The sequence below is a fragment of the Rissa tridactyla genome, chromosome 3 (assembly GCF_028500815.1).
Source record: "Rissa tridactyla isolate bRisTri1 chromosome 3, bRisTri1.patW.cur.20221130, whole genome shotgun sequence".
Classification (NCBI taxonomy): domain Eukaryota; kingdom Metazoa; phylum Chordata; class Aves; order Charadriiformes; family Laridae; genus Rissa; species Rissa tridactyla.
Window position 1 is genome coordinate 13,589,883 of NC_071468.1, and position 25,888 is coordinate 13,615,770.

At 36.7% G+C, this 25,888-nt stretch overlaps 1 protein-coding gene across 10 annotated transcripts in view; it reads right to left on the reverse strand.

Moving 5' to 3' along the window:
- Positions 1-25,888, reverse strand: part of PPP1R21 (protein phosphatase 1 regulatory subunit 21) — a 33,487-nt gene continuing 7,599 nt past the window's right edge. For 5 of the 10 annotated variants that reach the window (XR_008465317.1, XR_008465318.1, XR_008465319.1 and 2 more), the window contains 16 exons: positions 24,043-24,137; positions 21,563-21,615; positions 19,524-19,673; positions 16,160-16,425; positions 15,181-15,317; positions 14,038-14,130; positions 12,077-12,204; positions 11,549-11,701; positions 10,685-10,777; positions 9,262-9,495; positions 7,740-7,775; positions 6,411-6,527; positions 5,384-5,482; positions 3,023-3,151; positions 2,398-2,497; positions 1-1,193 (listed from right to left, as the gene is read on the reverse strand). Coding sequence is in view for 3 of the 10 variants with exons in the window: in XM_054194685.1 (XP_054050660.1) it covers positions 1,164-1,193; positions 3,023-3,151; positions 5,384-5,482; positions 6,411-6,527; positions 7,740-7,775; positions 9,262-9,495; positions 10,685-10,777; positions 11,549-11,701; positions 12,077-12,204; positions 14,038-14,130; positions 15,181-15,317; positions 16,160-16,425; positions 19,524-19,673; positions 21,563-21,615; positions 24,043-24,137 (1,813 nt within the window). In the remaining 7 variants the exon portion in view is untranslated. Of the gene's footprint in view, positions 1,194-2,397; positions 2,498-3,022; positions 3,152-5,383; positions 5,483-6,410; positions 6,528-7,705; positions 7,776-9,261; positions 9,496-10,684; positions 10,778-11,548; positions 11,702-12,076; positions 12,205-14,037; positions 14,131-15,180; positions 15,318-16,159; positions 16,426-19,523; positions 19,674-21,562; positions 21,616-24,042; positions 24,138-25,888 lie in introns of those variants that run through there. The other 5 variants (XR_008465320.1, XR_008465323.1, XM_054194686.1 and 2 more) reach the window with 5 other exon arrangements.

Below are 25,888 nucleotides of genomic sequence, written 5' to 3' on the forward strand. Positions count from 1 at the left end.
TCATTTTGTGTAGTTGATTTTATTACATACTCATAATGCATATCAACACAGCTGTTATCAGAGTAAACCCTTATGGAACAAATAAGTGCCATAATGCAAATTATGGAACCGAAGATCAGTGTAAAGCGTGGAGCAGCACAGCATCTGCTTAAAAAAATAAAAAAAAAGAATCAATGCTGTGAACTCTTAGGGTGTTAGACTTCACTTAAAAAAAAAAAAAAAATCTTAGGAGAGGCTTAAAGTTCACAAACTTCCCAAAACACAAGAAAAGTCACGTGCATCCCCCCAGTGAATCCATCAGGACTTAATTCCATGAAGACTTTTTGCAAATTCGGTGTTAAAATCTACATATTTCATATTCTTCTTTACTGTAAGAGAGCACAGGAAGCTGATCTATTCTACACACATATATTGCTTTACTCTTTTGGGGCAAATTACGATCACAATTTCCTCTAGCTTTGAACAGCTATTTCAACCAATATATATACATATATATGTGTAAACAAAACGCTTAAAGCAATTTCATAGAAGTATTCCAATTCAGCTATTTGTGCTCTTTACTTCAAAATCCAAAAGTGCCAAATACAAGCAGCAAAAGTTACCACTATCACAGTCAAAAATAAAAGTGATCCCATTTACTTGTGTGAATTTATAGAAATCATTTAAAGCTACAATTCCAATTAATTCAAAAGGGCTGAGAACAGGAATAGGATATTCACAGTAACTGCACATCTTGCATGGCCAGAAGTCTCAAAATTAATTTTAAACTGTTATTAACAAGGAATGTACATATGTTGACAATTTAACATAACTCAAAAATAGACAACTACCACACTGATCCAAATTTGTTAATGCATAATCATATTTGAAAATATACAAAATATGAAGTTATTACATGAAATTAAAACCTAGTTTTAAAAAGTGCACAGTAAAAACTGAAGGTAATTACTATATAAATTATCCACAGTGTGTATTTCCTGGTTTAGAGCCAACATTAAGTTCTATCTGTCACAAGTTCTAAATATTTTAAAGCCATTTACAGCACCAAATCAGTTTTTACTAGACCCAATGCCACCTCTGCTTCCTGTAACAAACAGGGATGAACATTCACTAACTGCATCCTGGGCAGCAGCAGCTTCCAAAGACAGTTGATCAGACGCAAGCTATCGATTTTTGTTCTTTTTAGAATTTCCCTGCAACAAGACACAAGTGAACAGAACATATAGTTTAGATAAGAAAATCTATACAGACAACATATAAAACCTGATGTCTGATAATATATGCCTACAGCAAACAAAGAACAGTCAAACTGAAAATGAACAGTCCATAGGCTTTTAATAATGGAAGCTTGTAACTGGTTGCTCTGAAAATCCCTCTGTCTTTCCAGCCATAGCAGTGGTTAAGTACCAGGTATTTCAAATAAGCACAACAGTACCTTACCTCAATTAAAACCTGCGGAAAAAGAGATGTTTGAGTTACGTCCCAAGACACTCAGTTGTATTAACACCACTAATATTGTGAGGGCAGTGAAGGCAAGTCAAATCATAATTCACCCTTAAGTGATACTCCAAATATAAACCTTATAGGATAATTGCATCAAATTAAAATTGATTCCCCACCTTATCATTTTGTTCCAAAAATAAATTTAACTATAACTTGGTCTATACAGAATATTCCTAGTTTAGAAGAGAATTTGTTCTACAGCTAACCAACTCACGTTTGACTTACAACAGCTACACAAAGCAAACGGTGTAGCTTAAAATAAACTTTTGTGCAATAGTTACTTGCCAGCAATTCCCTGTCTTCCTATTTCCTTAAGATAACATTTGGTTTTAACCTAACCAACAACTCGCTCCAAGTGATAGTGGCTTTAACTGCATCATTTTGATTTTAACCGAATCACTATCTATGTTTGATAGCATTTGAAAATCCGTGTCTACTGCTGTGAGAGATTCTGAACTACCTCCTTACAGACAGAGGGCCACTTCAAATCTTAGAAGTATGACAAGTGAAAAATTCCAGAAAACATTTTATAAAAACATGAAGTGTTATGGTCAGTATGCAGCCAAGAGCTTTCCTCTAAAGACACAAGAGCTTATACTCCAAAAAGTAGTTTTAAAGATTGCAGTGGCCAGTCAAAACACTTAGACATCTGAAGAAAAACAGTTCTGTACATGAGAGGAAGAGTCTACTCTAAAAAATAAGAGTTGCTGTCATGGGACCTTTAATCAAAACATAGATTTTTATTTTTTTTTTAACCTTTCAGTGAAATCTGCTTCCATGCATTCCACAATTAAGGAGAATAATCCTAGCTTATTAGTTTCCCAGCCAGACTAGTGAAGGGTAAAGGCCTTCACGAGTTCTGTTTCTCCCTAGAACCATCAGAATAAGATATACCATGGTTTAAGCACTGACTGCTCCAACAGCAGACTTCTGTATTTTTCATCATTAACATGAAGATAAGTCAGAAACTTGCTTCTGGTAAATGGATAGAATCCTTGATTGGAAAAAAAAAAAATTAAGCGTGCATTTTAAATTCACAGAAGAATTCAAGTGGCAAAGTTTTCATTCCTACATATGAGAGACCAAAAAGCTAGAATATAGAAATAAAACAGAAAAAGAATAGCCGCCAAGAACAGACTATGCTGCAACCAAGAGAGGAGTGCAGGAAGGACACTCCTACCACTAAGTTAATCATAAACACCTGGTAACACTAGATAGATTTGCAAATAGTTCTATTTTCACCAGAAAACCTTTCACACAAAAAAAGGTGCTGATCATCCATCAGAGGATACACTTTGAAAGCCAACTTTAAAGCAGTGACATAAAGTGTTGTTTCTTTCCCAAATATATGTTTTGCAAGAATTTTTTCTTCACTGAAATATGCGGGACCAGGTTTATAGCTTTCTTTCCAATTGGCCAAGAACTATAGCTTGTGAATTGGTTTGTTAAAGGGTAATACTGCAGTAATAATGCAACCCACAGACCTCCAAACCGCAGCCAGTGCCTAACGTCAACTTACCTTACTAGTCATCTTTAGTGTATCAATTTCTTCCCTTTGTTTAGTTAAGGTTTCATTCATACTGCAGAGATGGTCACTCATCATACTTAACTGATCCTCGTAACTTCTCTTTGTTGTCATCAATTCGTCCTAAGGGAAACAAAAAGTAACCAGAAGCCTTTGCTCAGTATTAGCAACAACTGACACAAAGCAGCCAACTTCTAGCTCCACTTAGTAAGCTCTACGGTTTTGCTAAGTGTGTGCAATTAAGCTAAACCATTTAGAAAAAAAAAAAAATCACTTGCTGCAAGAAACTCAATAGCTATTTTTCTTTTACCTGAAGTCTCATGCATAGTTATGTTCCCCTTATTTTTGCTGTTGCCTTTATAATTTTCCCCCCCCATTTTTTATGGCTTAAATAAAAAGACTAACAGCTAAGTTTTCCAACATTGCTTCCAGCCAAGAAACAAGTGAAGTTTATAGGGTTAGAGCACCGCCTGTACATGAATATATGTGGCATACAAAGCTGAAGGAATCAGCAATCCACATGCAGTCGCAGAGCTATGATCCCCCTGGCATTAGATAGACACAGTGGGGCAGCGTGCACGACTAGAACACGGCCATGAAGGGATACAGACACTTTAGGAAGGACAGGATAGGAAGGGTGGAAGTCATGCTTTATGTGAAGGAGTGGTCTGAAGACAATTAAGATCTCAAATGTAGGGATCAGGGGAGAACAAGGATGATATGGAGGGCATTTGCTACAAGCAGGTAGAAATCTCACAAGTCCAGACCCTGATCCTCATGAGGGATTTTAACCATCCTGACATCTCCTGGAAGGGCAACAAGGTGGGACACAAGCAATTCAAGAGTTCCCTTGAGTGTGGTAAAGAACTTCTTGATACTAGTGATCAATAGGCCTAAGAGAGGCTCTCTGCTGGACCTGTTACTCACAAATAAGGAAAAGCTGGTCAGGGATGTGAAAGCCAATGGTAGCCTTGGCTGCAGCAACCTTGAGTTAGTGGAATTTAAGATCCTGAGGGAAGCAAGCAAGATGAATAGTAGAATTACAGCAACCCAAGATTTAAGAGGAGCAGATTTTGGCTTTCTCAAGGTCTGCTTGGCAAGATCCCAGGTAAAACTGCCCTGGAAGTTAAAGGGGCCCAGGAAAGCTGAATGATCAGGGACAGAACAAAGAACAATCCAATCCTTAGGAAATTGAGCAACTGTGGCAGAAGGCCAGCGAGGCCATACGGGAAACTCCCGATTCAACAGCTTGATCTGAACTCTCTCTGCTCTGACCAAGTAGGGGGACCAGATTACCTTCGGAGGACCCTTCCAACCTAAATAATTCTATGATTCAATATTATGCAGGCTACTAAACGTACAAATGGTGCGCCTGCTATCTTTTCTTAGGAAGTTTAATATGTAATTGAAAATTAACATCTCGTGTTGAGTTGGATATTGACTGTGGAATTTTTTAGAGAAACTAAAGAGTACTTTGTGTTCATGAACAATTCTTTTAAGTGTATATCATTATATTCACTGCCTGTATGAAGCATTTTAGGTACTCACCATCTCAGACAGGTGAGCAATAAAGATATGAACTAAACATGAAGAGAACACAAAGGCATTTAAACACTGAATATTTATACATACTTTATTTTACTATTGGCTCCTTTCTGAACTGCGTGGAGGGGAAGGACAAAGGGACAGGACATTCACAGGATGTCTGGTATAAGAGATTTAAGAGATATAAGATTTATTATCTATTGTTTACAACGGCTTCTTAAGGATTACCCTGAAGCTATTTTTGCTTAATATTAAGCTGTCCATCTCAAAAAGACACCCTGGCATTTCGAAGACTTTCAGTCCCAGGTGCTAGAAAGGATTAAGAATGCGGTGTATCATCTAGGAAACTGCACTTTCATCACTTTTCTAGTCCTGTTTCCAAGTTAAATGGACTGATGTGTAGTCAGCCTCGTCAGTATCACATCTAACTCTGAGGAGTAGATGCAAGTGCTGGCTGTACACAAACTAATCCGCTCCTTGCAGAGGGAAACAAGCCACTGCAGTCAGTCATACAGCAACACCTTTTGACATTAAAAAAAGCATTTTCATAAAAAGCCTTTATATCACGTGTGCTAACACACAGGCTTGGCTACTATAACCTTTTCCTTGCAAGCACGTTCAACTTTATATGTGGGATTTGAAGTGTGTTTTTTAAGTCTCCTCTCAACATACCATTAGAGTTTTTACATCACATAACTAAGGACCTAATAAAGACATGACCATAGTCAAGGGTCATAATTTTTCTCCTCCAGCTTCCCCTTACGCACAATTACAAAATGCATTTATTACATTATATAACATTTTACTTGCCTGTAACCTACTGATGTTTTGACTGGCTAGTTTCAACTCTTCTGTAAGCGATTCCTTGGACTTCTCTGCTAGAGACAGTCTTTTGGCAAGTGCTCGACACTGTCAATCAGAAGAGGATAAGAAGGGTAGAAGGGAGGAAAGTTAGTTCAAGAGTATTGCCTTGCACCATCTTTAACCAATTGCTTTAGATATTTCCATCTTTATGTAATCCTTAGATTTCAAGAAACTTAGTCAGAACTTGTGCACATTTTTAAACGCAAATGTAATGAAGTAGTTAACGTTACATTTTCCTTAATTTTACAGAATTACCATATTACCAATCCTCTAAATATCATATTTTTCACATAATTACTAGGAAATATCTCATAAGGAAAAAGCAATACAGACAACTCACTTCATACGTTGCTCTAATATCAAAGATGTTTCCTCCATACTATGTCATCTACTATTAAAAAAAATATTTAAGAAGATTTGCACTGTCAGCCTGGAGCTTTGGTATACTCCATATCATTTAGTTCCACAAATCAAAATGGCCACTACTTTCAAGAAAAATTACCTCATGATTTGAAATGAAAACAGGAAGTCAGATACTTCAAGAATTAACAAAACGATTCATTGTATAACTTATGCCTAAGAACCAATTTCTCAGAGGAGAGCTGTTTTCATCACTTCATGTTACACTCAAGTATTTTTGAATGACATCAGCATCTCTTCAAGATGAAGTCAAAATTAGCTTGGTAACTAAAGCCAGCTGCTTCAGCTTATGTGAACAAACCTATAGGCGATAAACACTGTACGTCTTCATACCCCCAAGACAAGGCTACCAAAGTATTTAAAAAAAATATCTTTCTACAGTATCCATTTTTATGCATACTACACCACAGACAAAAAAAAAAACATATTCCAGGAACAGGTTTTTATGAAACATTATGTTCCATACATTTAAACTCAGTGTCAAAACACTTGCCTGTGGAAAGTTCAAAAAGCGATTTACTGTTTTCAGTACAGACACTGCCTGCGTGCTCACCTCAGCATGGAAGTGTACTGATTTGCTGTCAGCAAGCTGCAGATGAGACGTAAGTTCTGCTATCCTTGCCATATAGTGGTTTTTTATCAGGTCTTCACGAGACTCAACATCTGGAGCCTGGCAAAGCAAAAATTTAAGCAGACAGATATTTATGTTTAGTAGACTGAATACTTACACCACAACATTGTCCTCTATACTGAGGACTTCTTCCCTCCTGAAGCCTGGCTGTTCTACCCAAAAGCATTAAATTCCCCAAACACAACAGCCAAATTACAGGAGGTCACTCTGCAATTTGTCACTGTGATGGTGACTCTTAGTGTCAGACTCCCTTAAAGGGCAAAGGGCTGACTGAAGATATAAGAAGTTAGCTTGATCTAATGTATCAAGTCTCTGATGAAGATGAAAATCCATTGCAGAAGTGGACTGCTTTCATCTGGATAAAAACTTCCTGGCTTTTCCCCAGCAAGGAAGAATTCCTTCGCATAAACAAATTTCAGAAGCTCACAACAGTCAAAACTATTTCTAATGTTGCATGTTCCAGAACTTTCTTTAGCCATTTGAACTTTAAAAAAGCCACAACTCACCAGTTTACTGTAAGTTACAGAGTAACCCACTAGAGGCAGCTTTCATGTAACTTGTCATTACCTTCAAGTTCAGCACTACGCAGTAGCTTTTAAGAACTTTTATCAGTCATTATCTGCCCCTCATCCCCTTTTTAATCATACCTTCAGAAGAAAAGAAGGAGTAAACTAAAATACACATCAGTTCCCTGCAGTGCCAGAAAAAGGAAAGCACTGAACCTTACTCTGCTACGTTCCTGCTGAGGCAAGCGTTGCGGTATAGCAGTGCCAAACAAAAGAGTTAACATTGAGTCTCACAGCTGGTTCAAACTTTCTTTGGCATGAGCTCTGGTGTGCGATAGCCTGTACTTAAGTGTAAAACACCAGGTACTACAGTCAGTGACCTTTTTTTTTTTTTGCAGCTTTATCCCTCCCTCAAAAGTTAAGAATTGAGGCTTGGAATGCAGTTAGGGTTACTGAAGTACAGACAGGCCAATGCCTTCCTCGAATTACAGGGAGCAGACCTGGACCACAGCTCACACTGCTCCAAACTGCTTACATGAATAAAAAGATAACAGTTCACTAGGCAGAAGAAGAAAGTTAAGAAATACATGTATTTCGGAAGCTTGAAAATATACTATACAGGCTACATGGGTGACATGCCATTATATGACGGTATTCTTGGTAATTAGACCTTTGGAATAAGTTTAACAGAATCAAAGTTGAAGTATTTACCAGATGTACTTCAATGATGTTTAAAACAGATTACCTTTTCATCATCAGTAGTTATAGTCAACATTCCAATCTAGAACAAGGAAGAAAATATGCTTAAGTGAGAACTGCAAAAATAGATACTATGGCTGCAAGTCGTCATTTTGGCTTCAGTCATAGAAAGACTTTAAATTAAATAAAAATCTTGCAACAGTTAAAATTAACCCCAAATTCAAGTATTCCACCTGTAACACAAACAAGAGTAATAATAGGCATTAATGCCTTGAACCAAATTAAAGCTGACACCAACTTTCCAAATATAGCCTTTGCCTTATGATGTACACAGGGAAAAAGCAACAGAACAACAAGATGCAGCTAGCTTGTATAATTATGCAACTGCTTGATTACAGGAAACTAATTCAGAGATACGTTAGTACATTGAAACATTACTTTCCAGGTTGAAGAGCAAGGAAACCCTTCCTGGATTTCGCGAGTACCTTCTGAATTCCTTTCTTTCCAGTTTCACAGTTCAGTCTGAAGCCCTAACCGAAATGTAGCAGGGGGGTGTATGCAAATAACTAGTTTCATGGAACAATGTCTTTATAGAGTCAAGAGGGTTTTTTTCCTGACCTCAACAGGACTAGAGATTTAGGTTTATGGGAAATATTTGTACAATATGTTGACCTGTGAGTTACATTAAACATCATAGCTAGAAAAAGCCATTCTCCTCAAACTCCTAACAGATGAGATATAGGACCAAATACTTAACATGGCCGTTTACTTCAAAATTGGGGATTTTAAAATAACCCACAGGTCATCGTTATCCTGGAGCAGGAAAGCAGTGAGGAAAAAAAGGAGGAATTCTATCAAGTGCTGAGCTAAGTAGATTGTTTCTTTCTTACAGGTGACATCCCTATTAATACCATTTCAGAAGTGGTAATTCAGAAGAAAGGCAAACCTCTTTTAAATAGTAGCAGTAAACAGGGGAGAGATTTACCCAACACAAAAGAGCAAGTACAGAATGCATGCCATATCCAAATGCAATTGTTGAGCCCACGTTGTATGTATGTATGAAAGTTACGTAAAAATTAAGTGTTCCGGACAGCACCGAAAACTTGAATGGCTTCATGTTAAAATTAAATTATGCTGCACAAGCTTGTAGTAAGCCTCTCAACCCATTTAGAAATACTAATTACCTACTTCCATTTGCTTTAATATATCTACAGATGAAAAAAGTATTGGAAACTCAGATCCACCCTGAGATATACACTACTTGCAAGGCTTCCTGACTACAGAGTCAGAAAAATCTAGCAGTTAAGCATCTATTATTTCCCCTATGGTCATACAAGTCTACAGAACTACAAAAATGTCTCCATGATCCTAAAGATACCAAAGTCCCAAAAGCCAAGAAGTTCCAAACTCTGCAAGAAGTATTAGCAAGCAGCTTTGCAACTACAAGAAGCCCAAATGTGAACGCATTTCACAGTCAAAAAGCTTTCGTTGTTAGTGTTCCACTGATCAAACAGTACTACTACTGAAGAAAGTGGATTTTCCTCTATTGAAGGAAAAAGGTCACTTACCAGACTAGTACTTTTAATAGGTTCCCTTGGACTCTTTTCTGTCGTTTCCTTCTTTTGTTCAGCTACATTTGGCAAAACAGAACGCTCTTGTATAGCTTCAGTTAAATGTCCACTAAGAGAGTTCTTCAGTTTTTGGTTTTCTTTCTCTAGCTTTATTTTAGCTAGCTGGGCCTCCAACATCCAGTGTTCTTTTTCTTGTTCAAGTTTTGCAATTTTCTCCAAACTCTGCTGGACCTTTAAGAGGGAAAGTTTACAGTCCAGGTTATTGAATACAAGGAGAAAAAAAGTCACACACAGAGAATGTTTGAAGATAGTATTATTTTAAACCATCACATAAGTGAGCTAATGAATAATGCAGCAGGTAAACAACTACTGATTCGAGCTGTACACTTAACCGTGGTCATGTGTCAAAAATGACCACGTTATTTAATTGGTCTAAAACATGCATCACAAAGTTACAGCTCATAGAACCAGCAACACCATATTAGGTGAAAAATCAAAGCAGGGAAAAATTTTATGAAAACTTCATAAATGTGTGTCTGGCACTAATATTGTCTTGTTCTATGCTAGCATCATGGTTTAGTCTTTAGGAAGACAATCTCTCCCCTCCCAGCTGCTCCACCTCATACAGACAGAAGAACCCATTTGCCCAGATAAGAAATCAACTATGGAATAGTACACATCATTTCACTCCACACATTTCTGCTGAAATTCATTTCATCCCTACTAGCACACTTTGAACAATGGCCACTACAAGAAAAAACACTGAAGTATTTTTCTTCTGTGAAAGTTCAGTGATGGTGACTCAAGCACAGTCTGAACGTTCAAGCAAATAAAGAAGTTTTGGTATTAATCAGTTAGCTGGTCTCATTCATATGAGGAGACGGGCAAACCGTATAGGCATTTGAAACACCATTTAACTTCCCTTTGCCTCACCTTCCACAAAAAAAAAAATAAAAAATGCACACTGCAAGAATGATAAACTAATCTATTAAAAGACTTTAAATGAAAAGAAAAATAATTGTTCTTAACCAGTGCTAATAAATCCTGCATAGTCCAAAAAAGCACTCAAGACTGTACATAACTTAGAAATGAATACTTCAGTATGCCTTATTCTTGCCTTTATTTTGCATTTATTTGAATTATGAAAGATTGCCTGACTTATTGTATTTATAAATGATGACATCAATGGCATAATTCCATCTCTTATAACTATGCATACATTCTGCAGGTAAAAAAGAACAAGTCTTGGATAATCCTGCCTGAAAAGGATGAGTTTTAGTTTCAAACTCTACAAATATGACATCTGCAGTCTAATTTTAAGCTTCAGTATATGCATATATATATACTAACAACCAAACACATATTTTACATTTATAATTTACACTATCATATATATTAGTAGAAGTTATACCAGTTATACCTGTTGTGCAAGTCCTTCTCTGCTTTCTGTGGAGCTCAGAAGAACTCTGCGATTAGCTAAAGCCTCTTCATAAGGCACTGAATCCGCACAAGGCTACAGAAGGATAAAAGAAACCTCAAAACATTTTTCACAGTAGATCAGAATACATATTCTACATTTATTTTCTTATTGCCCTCCTTACTTTAGTCAAGGGAAGAAAAACATCTTCCAAACGTTTACCAGCCAGTAGGAAAAAATGATTTAAGCTCACAAAAAATATTGCCCCAAAATGCACACCTGATTAAGAAGTGCTCAGAAAACTCTAGGTGTTACTTAATGATCAAATGAATCTTAAGGTCCACTTTACAGACATAGCGTGAAATGATTTAATGACAACTGTTAAGTACACCATCACTTCATTGTTAATTTCTATGGAGACAACAGGGAGATTTGTGTTCAATCCTTTGGTTCAGCACATTTTCTCCTGCTCTTCAGCTGCTTTTTTTCCCCCCCTGTTGCTCTCTACTGTCTCCCACTGAATGCAAGTATAAGAATATGACGTCATTCACTCCATATTCCTGGTGAATATGAGAGGAAATTTAAATAAGCAGCTACCCTCTTCTCCTTGGAGTCTTGGCACAGAAATAATTAGTGGAAATGGGTAACGGCAGAACTGGCACGTACCTTCAGCTGTGAAGGCAACTATGCTCTGTAAAATTTTCACTAGCATTATTGCTCTAAGGGTTCCATTTCCTTAGCCAAAGATTCCCAGTCAGAGGGAAATCTATTCCAAATACTGAAAATCCTTAGTTTGTATTCTCTTTGGCATAACCAACTATCAACTGATTTGTGTTTTCTCTGTGCAAGCATGCTAGCTGAACAAACCTTCTTCAAAGACTTCATGTAAGCAACCGCCTTTTTCTTGTACTGCAGCATACACTCAGCTGAAAGAGGGCTGATGAACTCTGTTCCTGCTTTAGGGCCATAGCTCAACGAAGTAGTGAAATGATCCAAGTTGTTGCTAAAGAACGAGGCAATCTAGACAAATCAAGAAAAGCCACTTTTCAAATTAAGTTGACCAGAAAGATTTAGAAGAGCAATTACTCTGTCAAGAGAAAGACAATATTTAGTGAAACTGGACTTTACAAGAAGAAATTCAAACAAGCTACAGGTTCTTCCACGTAAGTTAGACCTTACTAATGCAAAGCGTCCTCTTCACAGTATCTACTTTTATCACCCATTGAGTTGTTTTTTCTTCTTGCCCGAAAATACCTTAGAACAAACCTGATACTATAGATTATTAATATCAGAGGCATACCTGGATTTTCCAAACCATTCAATTAAGATTATTTTTTTTTTTAAACAATACCTGCACAAGTTAGGGCATTATATTGAAACAAAAATATCCATTACCTTGCCCACTCCATTTGTTAAAGCCACAAGAGAGGATAAAATACAGTCATTTGTAGTTATTAGTTTCTGTGTTGCAGTTGGAAGGTCTTGTTCTAAAGTAGCTTTCTGACTGTAGTGCTTGGAAATGTCTAGAAAAAGAAAAGACAAATTATGTCAAATTAGATTTTTTTGTCTATTTAAGCAACAATTTTCAAATTCAGCTTACAACCTCTGGCTTTAAATGCTTTTCCACTCTTTAAGTTGTATAAAAGTTTATTCTGGATACTTGGTTCTTTGGTATACTCCCTTGGACAACTTTGTGATCATTAGAAATAGACATTACGCCTGTTACACAAGGCAGAATAAAGGTGTATATTTAAGTGTACTCTCTATCCCAAAAGTCATAGCTATATAGTGGATCTATAGCATTTCATTCCACAAGTATACTTCCTATTTACGTATGTTTACATCAGGACACTAAAGGCAGAATTTTTGGTCATGTTCAACATCTGACTCTTAAGCTTACATGACTTAGAAGGGAAGAGTTTTTAATTCTTTCAGAGCAAGTCTAAAAGACTACCAGAAATTTAAAATGCTACTTCCTGTATTCTAAAATTCTTTCAGGACAAGAACAGTCTTCAGAGAGAAAAAACACCCAGGAAACTTTTTGAAAGTCACTCACAAAAACATCTTAGCTTAAATACACTAATTTCAACAACACCAACATTTTAAAAAACTCAAGTATTTATCATGTAAGAACAAATGTTCCCAACTAGGTCTAATTAAGAGCAAGTAATTATTTGACAAATGAACACTTTGCACCTATTTTACAATAAAGTACTGTTGCTACAGAATGGAGAAAACTCAGACCACCACCACCAGAAGTTATAATTTGAGACAAGCTTAAGCAGTTGGAAGTGAGTTTGGGTTTGGAAGGGAGAAGTGTCAAATCAAGCATTCTGGAGTATGGGAGTGCAAGGTGTTAAACACATCTCTGTTGCTAGCTAATAAATTCTACTGACAGTTTTCTTTATTGCTTTGCTATTTTATTTCTTTTCATAAAGTGTAAGTTGGGTTGGTTTTGCATTACAGTAACTATATTAAAAGGTAGAAGGTATTTATTATTTATGTTACAAAACTCTTGGTTTAGTGTCTCATTTTGTTTGGGGTACAATCTCTATAGTTTTTTGTTGTCTTTTTTTTAAATAGGGACACTGCAAAATGGGACAATTCTATTGACATTACTAAAAAACGCAAGAAACAAAAACATTATCCTTAAAAAGATAAAAGCCTAATGTTTAAACAGCTGACTACGATTAAAACAATTCACCTATATGGATTATTTTCTCTCTGGGAACAGCTACATGGTACAGAAATTTTAGGATATACAGAAACATCAGTGTTTCAGAAGTTTGACTTTTATCAGTGACAAATATCACTGAAAACGTAACATATCCATTCCTTCTGATAAAGAGAAGCTTAGCCATTTTCAAGGAGGATGTTAAGATTCAAAAGGTAAACAGACTTCTTTGTAAGGTTTGATTACTTACTCATCTTAAAAGTAGTAATCAACCTAGAAATTGTAAGGAAAAATTCCACTTTGAAGGCAGGTACTAGGTCAATAGTACAGAAGGGGAGGGAAATATGTATATTTAAAGGCATTCCATTCTGTACGCTAGTGTCACTAGAGCAATGAAGTTCTGCAACTAAAGTACTACTATTCAGGAAGAGCTAGAATGCCACAATTAACTATTCCAGCAATTTAGAAGAACAAAGCTAACAGAATGGAGGCATGAAAAACATGCATGCATGTCTAAAACAAGTAGGTGGCATGTTTAGTTTCTTATCTTAGTTTGTAAAGGCAAAACAAACCAGATTTATCACATATTACACATTTAACATTGTTACAGAGAGAATGCATGTGTGCTATGTTAAACAGAAAAAAGCATAGCTGAAACATACCACTACTCCTGTACTCTCACCTTTTAAGATATCATGAAATCCATGAAGACTTGTAGCAATGTTTGTAAACACAAAGTTGTAATTTGTCCTAAGAAGTCCTTCTGATTTTGTACCTAGAAGTACCATGAAGAAAAAAAACCAAAAAAACACATTCAACTATGATGAAAAAACGATGATTCTCCATTATTTGATTTCCATCTACTAGAAACATTTGCATGGGGTATAATCTTTAGAGCTACAGAATCATAACAGATTCAGTTACTTAAAATTTCCCCTTCCTTTAATATTAGAGATATATACACACACACCCCTCCCAGATTTTACCGGAGTAGGCAGGTAAAAGACTTCCAAGTTTCTTAAATTTCGCTCAGATTTTACAAATATCAACTCTTTTGGTCTCAAAAAGCAATTATGCATGCAGAAAGATTTACACGCTTGCTGTTGTAGGAGAGACCATCTGGGTCCTTCTAAAGAGTGAAGACTGAAATAACCTGAAGCTATATAGTAACAGTTTCCTCTTATTATTTACAGTATGCATTTGGATATAGTTTCCCCACACACATAAACACAAAGGTTTTACTTGATTTTACTTAGTCATTACCATGAGAGATGTAATTTAATAGCACAGCAGAAGCTGGAAGCGGTAATTAGTAATAAAATGTAGTTTATTAACAATTTTATGATTAAGAGATGACAAAAGACATACTGTAAATTGTACTATAAAAACCTACAGTGACTTTTTTCTCCTCTACAGTTAACTATTACATCTAAAATGTGGTACATGTGACTGCTTGGTAATTTCCAGATCTGCATCATACCCACGTCTATCCAGAAGGAAGAGGACGGAGCATTAAAGAAACACTCTACATCACACTCAGCCTCCCAGCCTGGATCAAAGAGGGTCCAATATGACAGATCATACTGCAGAACTCACCTGCCCCATAGTTTAGACTGCACCTTAAGAGTAGAGTTAACCTTGTTTTCCTCTATCATACAAGTAGGATTTTGTGTGTGTGTGCACGTGTGGTTTTTTGGTGTGGTGGGGTTTTTCAGGGGGTTGGTTTATTTTAGGGTTTTGGTTTGTTTCTTTTTAAACTAGTCAGAAAGGAGAACTATACCCTTCCAGTCACAATGTAGCCAACAGAGACAAAAGCGGCACTTACTTGGTAACGCAAGAAGACTAATGTATGTATGTAGCTTCTCAAAGACTGCAGTCAACCTTTTCATGTCTCTATGTAGCTCCATATTTCTAGCTCTTAAAGCAGCTGTGCAAAGAGAAGACTCACACTCTTCTTCCAAACTAGGAATATATGAATTATATTTTTTAAAAAGTGAGCAATTATCTTAAAAAAACCAAGATCATGAGTTTTGGAGTAGATAACTAGTGTTCTCTACAGCTGCAGTCCAAAGCAATAATAGACCGGGAATTTATTTTAGAGTAACTTTGCAATACATGAAGATTACTGTGTGCAGGTACTATGCCCATTCTTAAGAGCTTCAGACACAAGCCTGGACCAGTTTACACTCACAGCAAGGAACCGATTGCATCAGTTTAAAGACTTTTTCCTCTATCATATATAATTTACCTCTTGCTTCCTAAGGAGCAGGACAGCAGGTATAAAGAAGGCATAAAACAAGCCTTTTCTCCTTCTTTAATACAAAACCTCTTTTTAAGCAGTCCTTTGCACTAATATATCACCTCCCTTCAACCCACTCGGGAACAAAGATTTTCACTGCAGAAGGGATGTGCATGCGGCCAAGTTCTACTACATTGCAGTATTTACTGCATGATAAGTAATCTTGGACAGGCTCAAGAAATTAACAATTTTAGAATATCATACTTGAATAGTATCAATACTATTGAATAACCTTTAAGAAACATTAAAAATCTGTGCAGCTTTCATTAAAGTCTCATCTGGGGGGGGGGGAAGGCTTTAAAATACATGTTTTTAGCTCTAATGCCCAGCTGAAAAAAAACATGCATAACCTAAGGGCTCAAAAACCAGCAGGCAAAAAAAAAAATTCTGCCTTTTAAGCCAGAGTGCTTTAAGAGATGACTTAATATTTGAATTGTAGATGCTGACAGTGCTGCATGCCTGACACTTAGTGCCTCTTTAATTTGATCTATCAAATCAAAAGTACCTTTTTAACTGATACGGAAGAATCTTTCTTAAAAAGCATAAGTAGGAAGCTAAGTTTTCTGAGAAGGCCTTCAGTTTCACAGCTGTTTCCTGGAAGGAAAAACACCACATGAGTATTTTTGCTCTGTGAAAATCTTTTTCAATACTAAAAATAAGAAATCTTACCAGGACTGTCACAGTATCCTCTGTAATACTCTCAAACAAGTGAAGCATTCCTTCCTCCAGAGGGCGAACATACGAAGCATTTTCATGAAGATACTGTGAGAACTGAGTACAGAGAGATTTTAAAATGGTGCTTGCTAAAGGCTCTTGCAAACTGTTTCAAGTTAACAACTGAATGGTCCACTTTAGCCAAGCACCTGTCACCTTAAATGATCCCCAGGACGTTAATAGTAAGATATAATAGTCAAGTGATGTACAGCAACCTCTTCTACAGGACACACAAATGCACACCTTGAGGGAAAGCGAGAAATAGTGAAGGCTACAATTGAAGTCCAGGCGAAAGCCCATCTAGGGCTTTGCCACAGCATGCTATCTCATTTCAACTACCATGCACAGCACACCAAACCCCTGCTTTTTAAGTTTAAACGTTCTAGCGTTTCTTGCTCAACTCCATCAAATTAAGGCTAGATCCATGCACCATTAAGCCACCAGAATAAACTACCCTAGCTTCCCTCCCATCTGCTGTTTGCCTCTCAGCCCTTGGTCCTGTGCATCAGCACAAACATTTGCTGTGCAAAGTACTGAAGAACTAAAACAAATTAAAACTGACAGCAAGAGATACATTTTAATCTTTATCTGTAGCCAGTCCAGTTTTCAACATGGGTCAAAGCACGCTTACGCCAATAGAAAGGATGGAACAGTAACTAATCAAAGGGAGAATTCTTACTTTCAAGAACTATGACAGGTTTGGGCAATTACAAAACTTTGGCCTCACAGAACTGCCCGACTTTGCTAAAAATTGTTTAAATAAATTCTATGGCTAATTTCACCTTCAAAAAAGTATACCTGAGAACAAAGGTGTTGATTCTTAAACACAATCAAAATGTAACAGTACCATCAGCTTTCAATTTTGATACCATAGTACTACAAAAAGCTTTTTCCATAGATTGACATAAGTAGTCACAAGTGATCTTGGCTTTTATTTTACCCCACAGACAGATACCTTCACCTTTGATTATTTATACCACAATAGCAGCTAAAGATCCCAGGCAAATAGGGTATGAGAAATTTTAATTATTCCTTGTATTGTTATAGTGCAGTAACACAGTGTTAACAAGAAAAGAGAGATGCCAAGCTCTCATTCATGCATGCACAAATCTGGATGGAATTAGGGAGAATTCCTAAGTCTAAGGAGGAAGAAATAACACATGCAGAATGCTCCTGACTTGTGTTGCAAGAGAGAGGACTGGAGTTATCTGGCACAATGCTGAAGACCCAGCAGAACCCAGCAATCCAATACTTAAAGAGAAAAGGAATACTTGAACCTGGGAGGGAATTGTCCACATCTACTTTGAGTGTTTGGTGGGGAAAATAGCTCGAAAGCGCCAGACAAGACCTGGAGTTGGGGAAAAATAAATCAGTGCAAGTGTGCCAACCCACTACCTGACACTTGTCTCATTTTCTCTACCATATTAAGGGGAGGTTTTTGAACCACTCAGTGGAGGAGCTAACATCACACTGAGAACACTTGCCAAGCAAATAGATAAATTCATCAAAAATACAGGAGCAACAGCAGCATCAGTGAGTGATAAAAGATGCTTCACCACTGGAAAGTCACAGAGTCATTGCAAAAGCCCTGAGAGGTAGCATGCACTGAGGCAATTAGGTCATGAATACAGGATGGAGCAGACTACAAGAGCCATAATTATGAAAACAAACAAAGCCTGAACCACTGAATCGGAGTCAATTATCAGAAAAGGAGAATCAAATTACAGTTCTGATTAATTTGCAGGTTTCAGCTGTGTGAAAGCACTCCTCTACTGAAAAGCAACAAAGAAGTGTTAACTAGGACATTAAGAAAAAAATGCACGAGAAGCATGTCTAAGAAACCTGATTTTATTCCCTTAGTGTAAGCTGCAGTAGTGTCTGTTCAGCACACTGGGCCACATAAACAAGGAGAGACAGTTCCTGTCCCAAAGAATTTGGAAGATGACAAAGCTACACAGTTTTCACAAGAAGGATATGCAATTTTGAGTACCTTTGAGTTTTCTGAGCAGGAGCAAGAAAACGTTGTTCTAAAACTAAGATCTATGCTGAACCTCTCTAAAAGTGTATTCTTGATTCAAATAGTTGGAACAACTGAGAAGGTAAATAGAGTGGGATGTCTCTATTAGATAAACACCTTCACAAGCATATATTTGTTGCCTGCAAAGAGATTAAAGGAGGTCTTCCCAAGAACAGGAAAGTTTTGTGATAGTTAACATTGCCATTACATGCATTGCAGCCATTTGATGAATGCAAATCACGTGCATCTCAGTAGCTTAAGTCTGAGCCCTACAAACTACTAAATTGAAATTGTAGTCTGAATAAGAAGATACTGTCACCCAGTAACTTAAATGCATGTAGGTCCACCTGCACTATGAACTCATCAACTCAGCTTTTAAAGCCATTTTATTCCAAACCATACGTATATATATCCCCACACAAGTTCTTGTGCACAAACTTCTTTTCCATGCTCCATGGCATAGAAAGTCAAAAGATGCAGCTTAACAGCTCTGAATGATACTTTCGGAAAAGTCTTCCCGAGTTGCACAGAAAGAGACAAGTCAAGTTTCTCATAATAATTTCTAAATGCTTTACAGACTTGAAGCTTCAGACCACTTACAGGAAAGATCTTTACACAAATAGCCCAAAATCAGATTATGAAGTTTATTTTTGACCAGGGAAGAGAGTCCAAGTTCTCTCTTTCATAAGCCTACCTTATATCCAGTTTATTTCACATCACAGTCAAACACTTGAAACACAAGACCTTCTGCCTCAAAATCTCCCATGCCCCAGTGCATTAACTAGGACAAGCATCTGTTTAGCAGTGCAATATTTGTGTATTATTATTTTAAAATAAGTCAGCTGAACTTTTTGACAAATGCACTTTAATTTAGCTCTTAAACAGCAAAGCCTTGATTTAACTAACATATTACTCTTGTAGCAGAAGCATAGGGGAAAAGGATTCTCTGCAGCTACGCCTTCACCCGCTTCCAGAGAATTCACCCAGAAGAAAAAAGACTCATGCAGGAGAGGCTGCGTCTCAGGAACACGCTCATAGCATTCCAGTAAAGGTGGTAGAAGTTTCCATGACTAAGATTGTTCACTCATGAAAGTCTACATAATTGAATACACTTTTAGCTGAAATCTGTAAGCTTTACCTTCTGATTTAACGGTGATATAGTGTCTGTTGCAGAATCAATGGGAAAGATCTGCACCTTCTGCTCAGTGTACGTATGGAAGTTCAGAAGAGCTGTTACAAGTTCTTGAACAAAAGCCAGCGCCTGGCCAGCAAGGTCTCGCAACTTCAGCTGTAAAGACAGTTATAAAATTATTATATTTGACATGTATCTAAATATGAAAAAAGTTATGGCTGGATACAAAAAATTGCTATTAATTATTTCCTTCTTGTTACTAGCTCAGCCTAAAATACATAGCATAATTACCTTTAACTTGATTTTTAAAGTTTATGAATAAACAACAATGCCACATAGAAGGCCATGTTTTTCTATGACAACAAAGTATATTTTTATTTCACACAACACGTGATGCTTTGCTTTACAATTTGCTTTACAATTACAGAAGACATCTTTGAAATTAAGATTTCTACACACCAATAGACTAATTCTTGACACCAGTTCAGTTCTTTCAGGGTGATGACAGTGAGAAATTTGTAACACTTGGTTGTAAGAAAACCTAACTTTAATTAGTAAAAAACAACGAGGTTTTCTCCCAGAATAAAAAGGTGTCTGCTTCTCTAGCCAGTAACACTCAATTCTTAATCTCCCATCTGGACAGAACTGAGCTGCTACTTATGAATAAGGCTGTTCTGTGGCTTCAGTCAAGTGGGACCTATCCAAGAAATTAATCCAAAATGGAACATTCTGAAAAAGCAAAGGCAACAGAGAAGAAAACCACGCTGTTGTGATTTATGGAGGAGAGAATAAGGTCAAAGTAGGATTTCAGCCAAAAATGACTTATCCTTCAGACATGTATTCCTAATGCTTCAACGAAGCATTAAATCTAGTGAATCTTGATTGTGGATCACGGATGGTGGTAATTAATGCAGTCGTCATACATAGCTAATTAACATACACAATTTGAGTATGCAAGGATGGAAAACAGACAATATTACTGTTTTGCTGTCCTTTACACTGCAGCCTGTGCTAATACACTAGCATTTTGTCTCCACTGGCAAAGTCAGTCATAAAAATCTGTCCTGGAACATTTTCAAGGCTGCAGATCTTGAAGCACAAGGCTGGCTGACATAGTGCTAGCAGAGAATAGTAAAGGGAGAAACTCTCCATGCAATTATTCAGATTTTTCTTAGTACTGAGCAACACACTGATTCAAGGCATAAAACTGGACAGCAGGTCACCTGTTCTCACAGCAGACATATTAGGAACAAGGTCTCTTTATAGGCACTTCTGAAGAAAGGAGAAAACAGCTATTTGAAATCTTTCTACAGTGGCATCTGAATCCACTAACTTGAAGGCTGAAGAGATACTATACAAGCAGAGAAAAAAAAACCACTGAGTGCTGAGGAGCCCATCCTCAGCCGCAGGAAAACCAGAAAATATTGACTGCATCAGGGTATCTGATTTACTACTGTAAAAAGCCTTAATATATTTAGCTATTCACATAAAACTAATGCTCATTTTTGAATGTTGAGTAAACCACATTCCCAAGGAAACTGATGAAGTTACAGTAATGAACAGAAACTGTTTCTTTTTTTAAATAATACCAAAACTACTTTTTTTTTTTTCAACAAAAAAGAGCTTAAGACCTCTAAACTAATGTAGTTTAAATCAACTTTAAAAATTAAATATTCAAGTTTTAACTTACTGCAGGTTGGCATAGTAAAAGAATATTTCTTATAACTGTAACAGGAGACAAAAACCTTTTTGTCATTCTTTCTAGAAAGGCACACCTCAGTTAATACCCACAGTGATCATCAGCCAGTAGTCAATGAATTGGCTTTAGTGAAGCAAGGTGAGCAGGCAACTTGCCTCCTTGCCACAAGACCAGTATAGACTACCTCTGAAAAGCAGATGCACTGTGGACAGAAGTTTCCTTGGAATATCATGATAATAGTAAGACAGGCTATCTTCTGCCACTTTGGGTCACTAAAATGACAGGTTTTATTCAGTATTGTGTAGGAAGCTGCATCTTTACACATGAAGCCACAAAAAGCGCTTACCTGGTATCTTCTGTTGTGTAGCGGTACGTTCAGAGCATTGTATCGATTAGATCCTACAGGACAAAAATTGAGTTATATGCACTTATTAAAGCATTTTTTTTTTTTTAAGAGATACTTATTGGTAAATAGTGATTAATTTTTTTTTAAATGTAAGATTTCATTGCAGTAATACTGCAGTTCATGTAAGTAATGTTAACTAAAAAGATATAGATAATTGGCTTCAATAGAGTGAGCCTAAACATGTTCACTTCAGAACTGTGACTAGGTGGAGAGAACGCACTTCCGTACTTGCCTCAGACTGTAAATCAAATGTAACTGTCTGAACACCCTGAATTTGCTAGGTAAGAGCAGAATCCTCTTGCCTAAAGGAATAGTATTCGTCACTAACAAGAGTGAAAATTTTTTTTTAAAAAAAGCCTTAAAGAATTCAAGATGATCTTCAAATCTCAATTACATTCCAGGGACTTTCAAATAAGATGAATGGATTTTTTCAATGGTTTGCATGTTTAAAAAAAAGCTCCTGTATGTACTGATTGGTAGGTAATTTAGAATAAGATGCACTTTCCTCATGTTTCAGCATTCTGTTCCAGTTAAACAGCAACTGGAATGATTATTCAATTACAAGCAGACACAATTTTTAAAGAAGTAGAGGGATGTTTGTACCTAGAGAACAGCTTGCAAAGTCTTAAGGATTTAAAAGGGATCACATCCATTCTCAATTAAAATGAAATAACAAATATTTTTAGTTTAAAATTTGCACACAAGAGAATTTACGGCTTCTTACTCTTTTTCTATCATTCACATTTGGCAAATAACACATGGGAAGAGGTAGTTGTATTCACAACAAAAAACACTGTCCAAAGTTACCAAATCTTACTTATATGGAAATAAGCTTCTGAAAACTTTTTTGTTATCTTTCTACTCTTGAAACCGTGCTTAGCAGTCAATAAGCCATTTGATTGTTACTGAAACTGAAGCCAGCTGCTAGTTACACTTAAAACCAACTACAGAGCCTATAGCAAGACCATTGGAATCCACAGCAGCCATACTTCCTGACCTTCTCTCATTCTTTTATCACTAAAGTTCTGTCCACTATTTGCAGTGTTTTCTACACAAGCAAAAACATTATGCTATGGCAGCTGAGTGAGCAGATAAATTATTTGTATCAAAGTTCTCACTACAATGATAACTACCTGGGGAAAAAAAAATCAGCTAAAGAAGCTGGAGAAGCAGAAATAGGCAGCAGATGCCAGGCAGTGACCTTTGTAAGAGGAAAAAAGTGAAAAGGGTATCAGCTCAAGGCACCAACACCTTGTATGTTTTCATTGATTATGCATAGAGATTCTTCCAGTCTACTGCCCAAAGCATAACATGCTGTATGAAAGTCAGCATTTCTTAAGGGGAAGATGATCTGGTGTTTCTAAGCCAAGACTCACTGGATTGCCAACCCAGTGGAGAACTTGGAAGGCTCATCCCCGCAGCACCCTGCCAGATCAGCTTTTAGAGAACCCAAGGCTATTCCAAACATTATCATCAAGTTTTAAACTGAATGAAAAATGCAAAAGCTACCAATAAAGTCTACCAGAAATTCAACAGCCTGTTTTCACTTCGGTGTTCCTTCTCCACTACTTTAAGCTTTCTCATTACTACAGGTCCTCCTAGTCTCACTGCCAGAAGAGTAGAGGCTGCTGCCTGCCCAAGGACAACCTTGCGTTCAACCTATTTACAAAAGCACCCAGTACACAGCACTGATCCGGAACATACTAACCGATTCTTGTACCAAAACAATACAAAAGGCTGAGCACTTCTAATTTCATGGTATCCTCTGCACTTCAATTTATCTAGTAGCAGTTGGAAAGGAAGCAGAAAAAAAGGTTGCTTCAGGTAAAAGTCCCCAAATTCAAAGGGTTTTTTTCCCCTGAAAAGATGAATGAGCCTGAGACAAACCACAGATAAGAACTAGTCTGAGCATTCTCTGATCAGACATGAGACATGCTGACGGGCTTCCCACTAATACTAAGTGTAGACCATTATTGATGCAATGCCTCATTAAGTCAACATCTCTGCAGCCACTAGTTTATCCCTATCTTAACTTACTGTAACTCTGGAATATACCCTGCTAAAAATAATACTCTGAGATCAGTAACTAAAGAAATAATTCTCTTTGTGGAGAAACCAGTAAATTGACAGTGTTCCTTCATCTTTTAACAATATTTTGTCAACACTAAGCAAGACAAGTGGCAAATTACTCAAAAGCCTTCAAAAGTTCTAATTTTCATGAGATACACAAGTATAAAAACTTGATATCTTTAAGATAACTAAAGAAAATTATAGCAAATATTATGACTACTTATTACAATTACCTCAAAGTGTCTGTTCAGATGTCCCAACATTTCTTACAACTAATACATTTGAAGGAGTACTTCCTCAAGATGGATAACCAAAATTAAACAAGAAACCCAAAACAAAGCAATACGTACTTGTGTCATTAAAAGGTACTTTTTCATTGATTATGCATAGAGATTCTTCCAGTCTACTGCCCAAAGCTGATTGAAGATTCTTTAACTGTTGCTGGCTAAATAACAAAAAGACAAACGAAAAACCACACACACACACACCGTAAACCTTTAAAATTTAATCTGTATTGCCAACACCATAGCTCACCATAAGCATCCCTTGAGTGTACAGGTATCTGTCTCTTTCCAGAAGTCAGACAGAAATAAGACAGTAGGAATCATTTTTCCTCCTTTATGTTATATTTAATATGACATTTTATTTTAAACCCCAAATGCAGTGAAAGATATAATAAATTGTTGTAAATCTTAAGTTCTACTCTCGAGAAGCTCAGCTTACTTGAGAGTTTATCTTTACATTATTTTCCAGTTATGCAACTATTGTATAAGCTGTATGAAGGTATTCTTTTCCACTGGAAACTGAATGGGAATGCAAAAGGGCCTTTAAATTAGCTACTACATATCCAATGCGGTATTCTGTTATGCAATTAGTGAGTTGTCGATAATTCAGTTAACTATGCCACATCACTTTTAGAAATACCTCACAAGCTTTTTCAAAGCCCCATATTTAAACACTACCATGATAGGGCCCATTCCCACATGACTTGGCAATTATGTTTCTGATGCATTCTTAAGTGATTTTTCCCTGGATCTTCTTCGCTTGAATTTAATTGTGTATATAGATGTGAACCTAAATTATTAAGATTACTAACATCATTAGTACAGATTCTTGAGATGAACTGTAATATATTCCAGTATTATATACACAGGTCAACAAAGATTACTGCATATTGATTCAGACTAAATTCCACACCTTACCCAACTTAGGCCCCCAAACTCTTCACTGTTTTGCTTCCTGTTTGACATCTAGAACTCCTGCACATATAGTGGAGGGTGGGGAGGGAAGGTGTCAAAGTGACAGTTTTTTTCCTTTTTTACAAGAACATTTGATACATGGAAATTTATCAGAACTAACAAGGAAAAAGAATAATAAAATAGACAAGCAAGATATGAAGAAAGGGGCCAATAAGTAGCTCATGCATATTAAGAAACATTTTTCTTTAAGAGCAGCTCCAAAATTGCATAGAAACTGTACAGCATGAACTGCAATAGCACTGGGCAGTGCTATAAAGGAATGGCAAACAAGTAGTTTGATATGTCTTGTTTTACATTCTGCCCTTTAATTTTCAAGGCATGCAAGCTGTCCAGTCTCATATTCCCTGGCTTTACTGAATAAAGTGTGGGTGTCAGAGGCAAATGGATGCCTGCCCCTGAAAGAGCGGAGAAAACAGAAGAGCAGCACTCTCAAAGACATCTTCTGTCATGCATTCATTAGATACAGATTTCAGTGTTTAAAATAAGGTGCCAGGCTTTATTTTTAAAAAGCCTCCCTTCTGAAATGGTAGGGACAATTTCTTACAATAACATCAATTATCCAGTCATCATAGAACATGACAGACATGCTCTGAACTGAACAGTAGCAGATTAAGACTGTTTTTCAAACACCACAAAAAAGCAAACAGCAGCAAAATACAGCTTTCATTGTCTTTTGCAAGTCATTCTTAGTGAAACCCTGACAGTTATTGGAATTCAAGTATGTTCACATCTATCAAAATTGTTAAAATACATACTTCAGGGTTACCATTTGAAAAAAGGAACTCTCTATCTGGTCATTCACTATGCATTTTATCCATTAAATATCTATAGTGCACATATATCCTTAAAAAATGCAGGATATATGATGAACTTCATAATGAACTTCAGAGAACTCTACCCTAATTTGATTTGTCCCACAGTTCTCAACTTCTTTTCA